The sequence below is a fragment of the Psammomys obesus genome, unplaced genomic scaffold (assembly GCF_907164565.1).
Source record: "Psammomys obesus unplaced genomic scaffold, mPsaObe1.curated_primary_1811, whole genome shotgun sequence".
NCBI lineage: Eukaryota > Metazoa > Chordata > Mammalia > Rodentia > Muridae > Psammomys > Psammomys obesus.
In genome coordinates, this window is record NW_026585504.1 from 66,279,244 (window position 1) to 66,293,230 (window position 13,987).

The 13,987-nt window shown below is 43.3% G+C and overlaps 1 protein-coding gene across 3 annotated transcripts in view; it reads left to right on the plus strand.

The window, feature by feature from the left end:
- Positions 1-8,557: 8,557 nt before the first annotated feature.
- Positions 8,558-13,987, plus strand: part of Ccnt2 (cyclin T2) — a 34,739-nt gene continuing 29,309 nt past the window's right edge. For all 3 annotated transcript variants that reach the window (XR_008719515.1, XM_055602067.1, XM_055602075.1), the window contains exons 1-2: positions 8,558-8,746; positions 9,434-9,515. Coding sequence is in view for 2 of the 3 variants with exons in the window: in XM_055602067.1 (XP_055458042.1) it covers positions 8,589-8,746; positions 9,434-9,515 (240 nt within the window). In the remaining variant the exon portion in view is untranslated. The remainder of the gene's footprint in view (positions 8,747-9,433; positions 9,516-13,987) is intronic.

The following is a 13,987-nucleotide window of genomic DNA, read 5'->3' on the forward strand; positions in this document are numbered from 1 at the left end:
ACCAAGACACAATAATGTAAGCATTCCCATCCCCCCAGATCCAGGAAGGATCCACCCAAAGCAACACTGAAAACCAGCGGGGCAAATAGTAAATCCTGTAGCTGCATCTGCAGCACCCAGGGCTCACAGTGCTGTGCCCAGTAGGCTTAGGCAACTCAGCCCTATGATCTGGCCATCTGCAACCCACTTGGCCTCTGTCTTCGGCTGGCTCCACTCTGCCTGATGCTTTCCTCAGGAGACATCCCACCTTCCTGACACCAACACCCAGGGCCTCCGCTGCATCCATCCTAGCATTTACCCTCACTGCTTCACGCACTGTCCTCTCAAGAGCTGCCGTCAGGGATGCCAGCGATGTTGCACAATGCCTAGCCTCCCAGACTTTCCTCTGAAATCTGCATGGAGGCTTCTATCGTGAAAGACTGTGTAAGAAAGCTGTGAACTCACTGTGAACATTCTTCCCCCAAGGTGGCCTTCTAGAAAGAACTATATAAACTATGGTAAGTAAATGCATGTGGGAGAAAGGACATGAAGGGAATGCTCTGGCATGACCACATTATCTCTGTAGAAAAGGCAAAAGCCTAGGAAGAATACTCTTGGCTCTTTTCTTTATGACAAAACATAAAGCCAGGTGTATCCCCTCACTGTACTTGCTTAAGCTAACTGTAAACATCACATGTTTTGCTTATGTTAATAATAAAAATGAGAAGTGCTTCATACTACTCTAGAGCTCAAACACCTGGAGTCCCTTGGTTATCAGACCTTTGGAATATCATTTGATCCTCGGAGATTTAGCCTCAGTGGCCACAACGTGGTTTGACATGTATGATTCTGTAACTCTTTTGTTTTGTATAACTGCAAAACCAGCATTGTGTAGACAAGGGCAATGGCTGCCTCTAGCCTGAAGAGTAGCTGAGCCCCTTCAGCCTCAAACGCAGTGGCCTCAAAGACGTGAACCCTGGAGAAACTTCTTAGAAAGCCTGTGTCCATTTTCTACTCAAGGAAAAGTCTTTCCAATTAGTTTCATCTCTGTCTCCTGGTAGTTGTGATGAGTTGGACCTCACTAATTCCATGGCCTTAAAGCATCTTTTCTACTGTCCTGGTGCAAGATACTTGGCTTTTTTTTTTTTTAAGACAATCTCAATTATTCTAGCTTGACCTTGACCTCAACTCATGTTGTAGCCAAGTGTCCTTGAACTTCTGATTCCTGTGTTAAACCTGAAATTTTCAAGAAGACCAAATCCACAGTTGTCCAATTAAAGTAAACTTTATTTAATAGTGGCCAGGAAGAGGGACACAGGCCAGGCCCACACCTGGGATTTCAAGAGAACGGCAGTGAACAGGGTGAGTCAGGGGCCAAGCCCAGGGGGCTGAGTGCTTTCCGCCTCTGTCCGGTAGGGAGCAAGCAGGAGTATCTCTGCCTCTCTGTGATCAAGTGCGCCCTGTGCAGTTACAGCGACCAACCTTGACGATTGAAGTAAAACAGGTGACTCGTCATCTTAGGTGAACAACAGCCACCACCATTCCAGGAAATTGTCTGTTCTTGAGCAAGTGGGGCTTACAGGTTAGCTTTAACCCTTACATCTCCCATTTACCCACACCCGGCACCCCAGCAGTGCTGGGATTATAGGCTGTGCCTCCATGTGTTTGTTTTTATGCACCGCTGGGGAAAGAACCCAGGGCCTCAGTGCACTGTCGCCCAACAGAGCGCCCACACCCTCCTGAGTTCTCTTAATGAGCCTATTTCTTCAAACACCATACTTTCTTTACCCTTTTATTTTTATTTTTTTTTTTTTAGAATTTGTATTTTTTTATTTACAGTAAATAACAGTGAAAATGAAAGGCAGAAAAAGTAAGCCAGGAGATTTTACCCAGCAAGGTATTGAAGGAGATGCTGAGACTCATAACCAAACTTTGGGCAGAGTGCAGAGAATCTTATGAAAGAAGGGGGAGATAGGAAGACCGAGAGAGGACAGGAGCTCCACAAGGAGAGCAACAGATCAAAAACTTCTGGGCCCAGGGATCTTTTCTGAGACTGATATTCCAACCAAGGACCGTGCATGGAGATAAGAGTTAGTAAGACCTGAAGAAAACAGGAGCTCCACAAGGACCAAATATATCTGGGCACAGGGGCTTGTCTGAGACTGATTCTCCAACCAGGGACCATGCATGGAGATAACCTAGAACCCCTGCTCAGATGTAGCCCATGGCAGCTCAGTATCCAGTGGCTTCCCTAGGAAGGGGAGCAGGGACTGTCTCTGGCATGAACTCTGTGCTGGCTCTTTGACACCCCCCCCCCCGTGGGAGAAGCAGCATAGCTAGGCCACAGAGGAGGACATTGCAGCCAGTCCTGATGAGACCTGATAGGCTAGGGTCAGATGGAAGGGGAGGAGGACCTCCCCTATCAGTGGACTTAGAGATGGGCAGGGAGGAGATGAGGGAGGGAGGATGGGATTGGGAGGGAATGAGGGAGGGGGCTACAGCTGGGATACAAAGTAAAGAAACTGTAATTAATATAAAAAATAAAAAAATAACAGGAATTTTAAAAAATCACCCCTGGCTTACATTTTTTTAAATTTTTTAAAATTATTTTATATTTTTATAATTTACAGTTTATTTTCTTTGTATCCCCACTGTAGTCCCCTCCCTCATACCTTTCCCTTCCTCATCTCCTCCCATACCCCTTCCCCAGTCCACTGATTGGGGAAGTCCTCCTCCCCTTCCATCTGACCCTGGCCTGTTGGGTCTCGTCAGGACTAGCTGCATTGTCTTCCTCTGAAGCTTGGTAAGGCTGTTTCTCTCCTAAGCTGGAAGTGACCAAAGAGCCAGCCACTGAGTTCATGTCAGAAATAGTCCCTGTTCCCATTACTAGGGAACCTACTTGGACACTGAGCTGCCATGGGCTTCTGCATCTGTACCCCCCCCCCCTTTTTTTTAAACCAAATTACTTTTCAAATCCTTCTCTGCTCTATTGCTCCCAGCTCTCACTATAAAACTAGTTAAAGGCAGCCAAGAGCCTCCATTCCACAGCTGGAATAAAATGGGCTGCCTTGGAGTTTCCTGGTCCAGATTAACTAGTCTATTACCAATAAACTCAGCTTCCCATAGTCTTAGGGTATGGACAGAATGTAGGCAACATGACACAAATGGCCCCTAGTCCATTTCTTAAATGAATCCTTGTTCCCATCTAAAGGGGGCTTATATTTCATTGGTTCTCTGCCAGAAATTCTGTCTGCCTAACCCTGGGGGATTCTATGGCTGGCTTCTCTACCTCTTCCTTCAACCCAATTCTTCTTAACCACAGTCAGCTACAACTCCACTTTCCCAGCACCAATTTCCTCTACTAGTTGCTCTTCCACCACTGTAATCTAATACGACAGAAACCAGTTGAGGCACGGTTTTTTCTAGCTCAGCACCAAGGGTTTCAGTCCAGCACCGCAGGTGTGGTATGGCAGAGCAGAGCAGTTCCTGCATGGTGACCTGAAAGCAGAGGGTACTTGTAATAAGGGGTTTCTTTTTTCCACTTTATTCTATAGAGAGGTTCCACTTGCATTCAGTAAGGTTCTTTTCCCCTCTAATTTCTTTCTGGAAAGGCCCTCACAGACACACCCAGACATGTGTTGTACCAATCTACCAGGCACTTCTTAATCCACCCAAGCTGGTAGTCAAGACTAACCACAGATTATGACTGTTTCTTTATCACAAATGACCTGATGACTTTATTTGGTGTCCTAGATATATACAGGTGTTACAGTAGTATTAAAGGCCCATTCAGGGCAATGGGATGGAATCTCTGGCCTAAACAGTCCTAAGGATAACAGCTGGGCTGGTCTAGCTAAGGAAGCAACCCTCTGAAAGGTGGGCTCACTGTGTGTGATAAAGGGATGGGAGAAATAATTATACCTTTGTAAGATTGTATACTTTTCTTGCTCAGAGTCTCTGCCCGCCACACGGTGGCCTAAGGGCCACAGCCACACAGCATCATTAACCCTATCTGCTTTTCTAAGTTCTCACCTTAAAAAGAATATGCTTTTCCCTTTTCTTCTTTTTGCTTCTGATACTTGCCAAAGCCTAGACATGCTTATACATACTTGCAATGGAATTTCTTATCCTTTTTATTAGCTCTCCTTTTCAGCCAGGTAGCTTAAAAATATGGCTTTTTCTTTCTTCTCTCTATCTTCCTCCTCCAGGTAAACACCAAGGTTTATAACTTGCTGGCCCTGAGATTATTTCCTTTCCTCCTCTTCCTCCTCTTCTTCCTCCTCCTCCTCCTCCTTCTTCTCTAATAAAGTTGTCCTTGAACTTTCTTCTGATTCTTTTTATTTTATTAATGATACTAAGAAGCCCGAGAAGGGACTGGATTTTTCCAGGTAACATGTAGCACCCCAATGGAACACCCCCAAACTTCCAATAACATAGTAAATGTTCATATTCATCTTCACAAGAACATTTTTCCATGTGACAGAGATGCAGGGATGCTCTAGGCACTGGGGTATAGACATAAACAAAAAAGATGAGATTTCTTTCCTATGATTTGAAAAGTGAGAAGCATTAAGAAGGGAGGAAAGAGAATATAGGTTAAGAGGAGGAATAGGAGGAAGACTGAAGGAAATTTCTCTTTATTGCTAACTACCTTAAAGACATTAAGGAAAATGTGATGTTTACTAAGAGACATATGGGAAGTAAAATATTCACATGTGGAGCCAAAGAGACCCCCTGAAAGAGGACTTTAAGATTGAAGTGACAGATTGGTTAGTCATGAAGAGCCTTCCTGTGTGGCAATAGTACAGAAGTGCTGAGTCCAGGAAGAGATTGTAGCTGAAGAATGTGGGCAAGCAAGAGTGGGAGAAGGGGGCCGGAGAGACGGCTCAGTGGTTAAGAGCACTGACTATTCTTCTAGAGACCCACAGTTCAATTCCCAGCACCTACATGGCAGCTCACAACTGTCTATAACTCCTGTTCCAGGGAATACAGCACTCTCCCACATGCAATCAACATACCAATGTACATAAAATAAAAATAAATCAATCATGAAAGAGAATAATATAAATGTAAGCTTTGTGTTAGAAGAGGACAAGGCAAGACTAGTGGGGACAGAGGTGAGAAGAGAGAGATTCTTAGGGCAAAGTGGCAAGATCAGGTGAGGCCAAGTATAGAAGTGCTGTGGAAAGCCGAGGTCAGTGATAGTTCTGAGCATAAAAGATGAATGAAGGCCGTGGCTGGAAAGCTAGCTCAGCAGTTATATGCTCTTCCAGCTCTTCAGGGGACACAAGGTTTAGCTTCCAGTATCCATTATCCAGCAGCTTACAACTCCAACTCCAGGAAATCTGTCTCCATTGTGGGCACCATGCCTAAATGGTGCATTCATACATGCAGGTGTTCAAACATACACATACAATAAAAATGTTTTTTAAAAAAAGTACAAACGAAGGTTCAATGGGTTAATTTGATAACTGGGTGGATAAAAGTAACTGCCACCAAGACCTTGGTTCAATCCTCACAGTCCATACAGTAGGCAAGAAGAGAGTTTCTCAGGACAGGAACCACCACAGAGGGCCTCTGACTACCCAGCAGGGTAACAAAGCAGATGCTGAGACTCATAACCAAACTTTAGGCAGAGTGCAGGGAATCTTATGAAAGAAGGGGGAGATAGGAAGACCTGGAGAGGACAGGAGCTCCACAAGGAAAGCAACAGAACCAAAAAATCTGAGCCACAAGGGTCTTTTCTGAGACTGATACTCCAACCAAGGACCGTACATGGAGATAAGAGTTAGTAAGACCTAAAGAGAACAGGAGCTCTACAAGGACCAAATATATCTGGGCACAGGGGCTTGTCTGAGACTGATTCTCCAACCAGGGACTATGCATGGATATAACCTAGAATCCCTGCTCAGATGTAGCCCATGGCAGTTCAGTATCCAGGTGGCTTCCCTAGAAAGGGGAATAGGGACTGTCTCTGACATGAACTCAGTGGCTGGCTCTTTGATCACCTTACTCTGAGGGAGAGCAGACTTGCCAAGCCACAGAAGAGGACAATGCAGCCAGTCCTGATGAGACTTGATAAGCTAGGGTCAGATGGAAGGGGAAGAGGACCTTCTATCAGTGAACTGGGGGAGGAGCATGGGAGGAGTTGAGGAAGGGAATAATGGACTACAAAGTGAATAAACTGTAATTAATATAAAAAAATAAAAATTTAATAAAAAAAAGAAGAGAGTTTCTCTACTCCTCTTCCAACATCTGTATGTCTGCTTTGGCATGCCTGCAGAAATACACAAAATTGGAAAAAAAATTTACTTCTTCCTTCCCAATTTGCTTACAGTTTGTTTCTTTTTATTGTATTACCTAAGACACTTCATACAATGTTGAAAGAAGTCAACGGAGAGGGCCCTTGTCCTTGATCTTTTTAAGATTTATTTATTTTATATATTTGAGTGCCCTATCTGCATGCACACCTGCATGCCAGAGGAGGGCATCAGATCCCAATGTAGTGGTTGTGAGCGACCACGTGGTTACTGGGAATTGGACTCTGGAAGAGCAGTGCTCTAAACCCCTGAGCCATCTCTCCAGACCGGTCCTGGCTCTTGTCTAGAAGCCACCTTAAGCCCCAAGCACCATGCTGGCTGTGGCTCTCTATCAAGGTGAAGAAGCTCTCCTCCATTTCTATTTCCTTCCTATTCTTGAGCATTAGGGTGTTGGAGGAAGGTGTTAGGGAATGTTACTAATATCAAAATGTGAGGTCTTGTTGGAGTATCTGTAACAAGGTATTGTTTAGGCAGCTGTTCACAATAACCATCTACAATAATCAAAACACTAGCAGAGAACAATGGGGCAGGCAGTTGGCTGAGGGCAAGAGCCCCAAGATACTGACAAACAAAAGCCTCAAGTTTTAATCACAAACACACTGGCCTTTTATCTAGTTTAAGTTTTTAAGAACATTTTTTGGCTAAGGTTATTTTCTTTACATGTATTTATTGTGCATGAATACCATGCATGTGTACCACTGAACACACATGAAGGTTAGAAGACAATTTGTTTTGGTTCTTTCCTTCTATCATATAGGCAGTGGTAACTGAACTCACCTTGGTAGCAAGTGTCCTTAACTGTGCAGCCATCTCACCAGCCCTCACCTCCTTTTTTAGAAGCCAGTTTTTGCTACCATACTGCACTCTTCAGCAAATAGTTAAAAACTAAAATGTAATTTGGTCATATACAATAGGTATTATCTCAGAGACAGATAACATGTAAACAAGTGAGTGGCATTTTCTTACAGAAAAGGAATTATTCATCAGTTATAAGAGATATTACTTTATAAAATCGTAATTTTTTTATTTGGCTCCTCTTGGACTCAGCTGGTAGAATGTTGGTTGGCCTAGTATGCCTGAGGTCCTCGGTGGTCAATTCCAGCCCTTCATTCAACCAAGATGTGCCACTACGGCCTCTAATCCCTGCACTCCAGAGATCAAGAGTAGGGGAATCTGAACTTCAGAATCATCAGGCCTGTCAGTTTCTGGACATCCTGTGTTACATTATGCTTCTCCTCTACCTTCCCCAAACCCCAAGACGCAAACACCACCCAGAGCTTTAAAACCATACACCCAACCTGGATGGAAGGCCTACAGAGTCATGCGCTTCAATGATTAATTTCATGTTTGCCCAGTAACTGAAAAAGAAGGGTATCCGCAGAGCGGTCCCACCGGCCTATAACCCCAGCACTAAGGAGGTGGAGGCAAGGGGATTGGAAGTTCAAAGTCATCGTTGGCTACAGAATAATAGAGCCCCCGAGTGAGGTGCAACTCAAGGCCAGCCTGGGACACATGACACAAAGTTTTAAAATAAACAAATAACCCGCCCCTTGAATGATTTTACGTTTATTTAAAGTAACGTTTTAAAGACACCTGACCCACATCTACCAGAGGTTTGGTTTTGTTTTTCTTTTTAACCACAGAAAACACCTATGTGCCGACCATTGTTAGAATTAGGGTTGTTTCTTTCAGTCTTCTCTAGTTAACGCCTCCCCAGAGCCGTCTTCGGGATGGCAGCCATTCGTGGGCACAGGGTTCAAAACACCTCAAGAAAATACACCCACGAATTTGTGGGGAAACGGAGGCTTTGGCGTGAAGCCGTAACCAGAAAAGCCTCTTCTGTCTTTAATGCACCTGCACACTAACCGTCTAAGAAATAAAACGCTGAATTAGAAGAAAACGCCCAAACCCTAATGCGCAGCCGCGTGACCTCTTTCCTTTTCGCCCCGCCCCTTCGTATTAGTCCATTTCCAGACCCAGCATGCACCGCGTCGACCTTTTCTTTCCGAGTGACCCTTACTTACGGCGCCTTCCCAAAGACAAGAGGCGCGAAGCATTGTGGTCCTGCGGGCCAGAAAGAGAGGCGGGAGGCCGGGAAAAGAACGCAAAAGACCAGTGCGAGCCCCAGGGAGGGCTCCTGCGCGTGCGCACGGGTAAAGGCAGGACCGGAAGAGGCGTGGCCCATGCTACGGAGAGCGCATTGGGGCGGGGCCTCAGGGCCTTGGCGCGGAGTCCGGGAGGCAGGCGGGGAGGGGGCGGGCTAAGGGTGCGGGCGGAGGAGGAAGTGTCATGGCGTCGGGCCGTGGAGCTTCTTCTCGCTGGTTCTTTACTCGAGAACAGCTGGAGAACACGCCGAGCCGCCGCTGCGGAATGGAAGCGGATGAAGAGCTGTCGCACCGCCAGCAGGCGGCCAACCTCATCCAGGACATGGGGCAACGTCTCAATGTGTATCCTTTTCCTAGTTGCGGCCCTGCGTCCCTCACGCCCCAGTCGCGTTCGCCGGGCGACCGGGCCTAGTGTCCTGCGAACATGGCGCCGCTGCCTCTGCTTTTTTTATGACCTGGGGAAGGAGAGAAGGCAGACCGCTTGGGCCTGAGCTGCCGTGGCGAGCCCGAGGAAGAGATGTGCCGGGGAAGGCGGGCCGGGAGCCCGCGTTGTGTAATCTGCCTGCGCGTGATGCGGTGGGGAATAGAAGTGCTGCCCTGGCGAGAGGGTTCCGGGGTGAGCGAAGCCAAGGGGCGGCCCTTCCACTGCTTGGGAAGTCGGAGAAGGCTTTGAGACGTAGGAAGGTGCCAGAGATTTCACAGAAAGTGTCTTCGAAGGCTTCCTTGCCGGCTCCCGAGCGGCCCTCTGGCACTGTGGGAATGCATGGGTGGGTATCTCTCATGTTCTTTGAGAGTGTGGCGCGCGACTTTCGTCTACTTAATTTTTACCGTACTAAGGGCTCTCTACGTAGCGTATTAGAATAATTTGGCGTCGAGCTTGAGCTTTCTCCGCGCACTTATATACTTTCAGGTTGGGGATTGGGTTTTGAGTAAATGGAAAGGAACTATAAATCGGAGGTTTTTCCATCCAAATTGATTTAGTTTTTAGAAATATTTTTCTCAGACTATTTCCTAAACGTTGCATCCCAGCTCTCAGCTTACAATAAACACCGCGATTGTTTATATGCACAGGTTTTATATGCACCATTCTTTCACAAAATTCAACAGAAATGTAAGTACTGTTTTGTTGATTTAGTCGTCGAATGTTAAAATGAGTAGATAGTGCAGAAAAAAGTTAGTTGATCATTGGATTTAATGTTCTGAGTTGATCGTAAATGTAAGTTATGTAATAAATGTTTTGCCTCGGATGCAGAAGGGTGTGTGTGAATTTTTGGTGTTAGTCTGTTGTTGGTTTTGGGGTTTGGAAGATTTTTGAGTCAGAGTCTCACTGTGTACCTCTGACTGTCCTGGACCGAACTATGTAGACCAGGCTGGCCTTGAACTCAAGAGACAACTGCCTGTCTCCCCAGTGTTTGGGATCGAGGCCTGCGCCACCAAGTCAACAGTGTTGTATTCATTTAAACTTTGCAGGTGTGAAGTGATTTATATTATACTATTTTAGCAAACACATACAGAATAGTTTGGCAAGTCTAGTTCTTGGTGAGGATATATCTTAATTGTACAGGACTCACCGTTTCAAATGTTATGAATAGAGACTTGTGTAGTTACATTGGTTTGAAGTTATGCTTTCAAAAAGCAGGCTGCTTAGAGGAATCCTGCAATGAAGTTTCTTAGAGTGTGAAGAAAGCATCAAGCAAGGGCTGAGCATTGCTTGTTGCTTTATGCTTTTTGGCAATGCCAATGTCAGTACTCCCATCTCGCCCATCAAATACAGTTGGTTTTAGTTGCAGCAAGTCCGTCAGAGAATCTTGTATTGGTCTTGAACATAACATTGACACCTTTATAGATAGGTAGTTATTTTAATAAACCAATTAGTTTGTTTGCTTTGAGACCATATTGCTGTGCAATGCAAGATAGCCTCAAACTCACAATCCCCCTGCCTCAGCCCTCAGGTGAAATTATAGGTAGATGGCTTCTCTTGACATTTTTAACGCTATCAAAGTTATGAGTTGATGACTGTTCTTTTTAGAATAACGTAATGCATCTTTAAGTCCCTATTCCTGTGGGTATTATTTATAAATGTTTAGCCTCCACCTTAATTTCTCACCTCTTTATTATTTGCATTTTATTACAGTTTTGATAATGTAGTTTTGAAAGGTACATGTAGGAATATAGGCCACATAAGAACTTATAGTTTGTGGATAGTCGTTAGGATCTCAGTTGCTAAGAAAACAGTTCTAGGAAAGTTTCTTACGTTATTGCTTTTTTGGAGTGCCAGAAATTTCACAGTTTAGATTAATTTCTGCTTTAAGTTTAAGTCTAACCTGGTTTATCAGATTCACAAATAATATTTTCTTAGACTGGGTGTTTTATGTAGCTTTGGTTGGTTCTCTTGCAGTCCCTCTTTGCTCCTTTAATTTGTTTTGAGTCTTGCTCTTTGTCAATTCTTTTTATATCACTCAGGTCAATAGTGGTGTTGTAAAGGAGAAAAGAACCTATTGTTAATAATGCTTAGGCTAAGAGAGTTGAGTTTTGTTTCAATTCTCTAAAAGTAGCAGTGAATTAGTAGTGAGCACTAAATGAATTTGTCCTTTTTAAAGTAGCCCTGAATAATGCGGGTAGATAGCACAAGTTAAACTTGCTGTGGAAATTATTTATAGAGCAGTTGGTGCCCTGTTTTGTGAATGGGTTCACTTTTCTGTTTTTAGTAAAAAGATCTCAACACAAGGCCATTTTTTTAGCCCTCCCCCCCTTTTTTTTTGGCTTGGTTTGTGTGCTTTAAACATACATCTTCTTGAAAGTAGAATTTGTTTCTTCAAACTTGACTTTGTTGAGTCCACATCGTTTGTATTCTTGCTTTCGCCACTTTAACTTAGACCATCCACTATTTTTTATTACCTTACTTAATCTCTTACACATAAGAAGGAGTACTTGAGCACTTTACACCAAGCATTTCTTAGCAGGATACTTGAAATATCTGTTTGGGGAAGCAGCATTTTCCCTCCTGTCAGACTTGCCTCTTGTTTTGGAGCGTTAACGGTGTTTTTAAATAAATAGTCGTATCCTACATAAAAGTTGCTTAGCTCAGTAGCCTCCCTGCACACCTGATCCTTTGGTGGTGATCTCAAATTGAATGTCAGCCATATTTAAATTCATATTTTCCTATATTCTTGAGAAGTTTTTTCTTAAGGATATAGTCACGTGCCATATTAAAAATATCACAAAGTATCATTTGATAAGTTAAATTCAGTAGAATAAGAAGCCGAGGTGGTAGGACAAACTACTGTCTTAAACTGTCATGCATCCATAATGCTAAGGTATCTTTTAATACTCAGTGCTTCATTTTAGAGTCTGATATTGACAGATTTAAAAGTAAGAAGCATTTCTTACTTTAAATGCTTTAAGTGCTGCTTAAAGAATGAAACCAATCTGAGCCTACATGTATCACCCAGAAACTGTCATTCAGTTGTCAGTTTTCTCGGAGAGTCCAGTCATTCTAAGGAATAAGTGACTGTATATAGCTTAAGAATAAACCTACCTTTAGGACTAGTAAATAAAGAATATCCCTGGATCAAGCTCAAAAGAAATCTAGAGGTGGGTGAGGTGGCTTAGGTAAAGGCACTTGCCAAGCCTGGTGACCTGAATTTGATCTGTGGGAGCCACATACTTGGAGAAAATAATCTCTCTATCTCTCCTTTTCCCTTTCTCCTTCCCCACACAAACACATAAATAAATAGAAAGTGATGTTTTGAAGACTTTTTTATGTGTTTGGGAGTTTGGGCTATACATGTATATATACACATACGTATAGACTTACGAGATGCATCACCTTCATATTTTATTAAATACATCATTTATACATGTTTAATTGATTTCCAGCTGCATAAAACAAATCTGTATTTTGTTTACGTTTTTGGGACTCATGCTGGTATGAACTATGTAGCCCTAAATGTTCCCGAACCTACAGTCCTCCTACTTCAGCCTCTTGTTAAACAAACTAAAATTTTATTTTTACATTCTTGTTTACACTAGGCTTCTAAGTGACTTTTTTTTTTTTTTTTTGTGCTACTGGAGCATGAAGAGTGTTTTCCTAGATTCCTTCCTCAGTTTGGATGAAGGCTTATTTTTACCCAAGGAGCGCTACTCCTTTTCTTCTATCCCTCAGTAGCACATGCCTGTTTGGCTGTAGTGGTGGGGTGTTTTATTGGGGCCTCGCTCACTGTTGGATCACTGAGGATGTTTTCAGCATTTGACTGTCAGAGAATGTGCTCTTGGCTCATGGGTCTAGTGAATGTGTCATCTACATTTTCTTAAATACGCTCTCCACATAGATGCATTTAAAGCAGGGGTTCTCAACCGTCCTGATGCTGTAACCCTTCAGTACAGTTCCTCAGGTTCTGTGCCCCACAACCAGAAAGTTATTTTCATTGCTGCTTCAGAACTGTAATTTTGCTACTGTTAGGAATTGTAATGTAAATATCTCTTTTCCAAAGGTCCTAGGTGACCCCTGTGAAAGGGTTGTTGGACCCACGGGTTGAGAGCCGCTGATTTCAAGTATTGTATTATTGAAAATTATTATAGGAATGTGGTAGATGAAACAGTAGAACGGAGGTTAGGATAAATCTTCTCTGTCTTTTACCAGCTTATAACCATTTGGAGACCTCCTTTCTGAAATATTTTTTGCTATCTAAGCACATAAATATGCTACATATGGCCGTGTGTGTGTGTGTCTGTCATCACAGAAGTTTCTCTTCTCCCTATAGTTCTTAGATGTAGCACACAGCATTAACATGGGAACATAGATTGGGATTTTAATTTCTAGATGAGTGGTATAATTACTTTTTGAAATAGTAAGGATTCAACCCAGGGCCTCATACATACTAAGCACGTGTTCTACAATTGGACTACCTCCCAAACCTGGGTATTAATTTGTGAAGTGGCATAAGAAGGCATAGTGTAAACAGAATGAATCTTTTTGACTGGAGTCAGTTCTGTCCTTCTGGAGAGGACGGGTGTTGCTGGGGGTGAGTGGGCGTCGGGTTGTTACTGTGGAGTGCGTAAGCTAAGAACGCTTTTTCATCAGTTTATAAGCGCAAAGGACTGCAGCAGCTCACCCCTGCTGGGGCCTGGGCAGGGGTGAGTTCACTAGTCCTGAGATTTCTGGATTAGCCTAAAAACCGAGTGGAAAAGGGCAAGGTGGAGGCCAATTAAAGCTGTTCTCGCCACTAAATTAATGCAGATTCAGTTCCTTAAAAAATCATCACGTGCCCTTTTCTCCAAGGACCTTTATAAAACTTAGGTACATGATTTCCGTTTTGGAATTTCTAAACTTTAAGCTTAAATTTAGTATTAACAGTGAACTACTGATATGTTACTTAGCTCATTTGAGCTTGCTCTACATTTCTCAAATCTTGTTAGTAAGGTATTTTACGTTGTCTTTTAATTTTTTATTGTGAATTTGTTAATCAGATATATCAAAGTTTAATTTTGTTTTCATTATCTTCTGCTTAGGTTTATGCAATGAGTTCATGAAATATTTTTTTTTTTTCTGTTGAGACAGGATTTCCCTGTGTATCCCTGGTT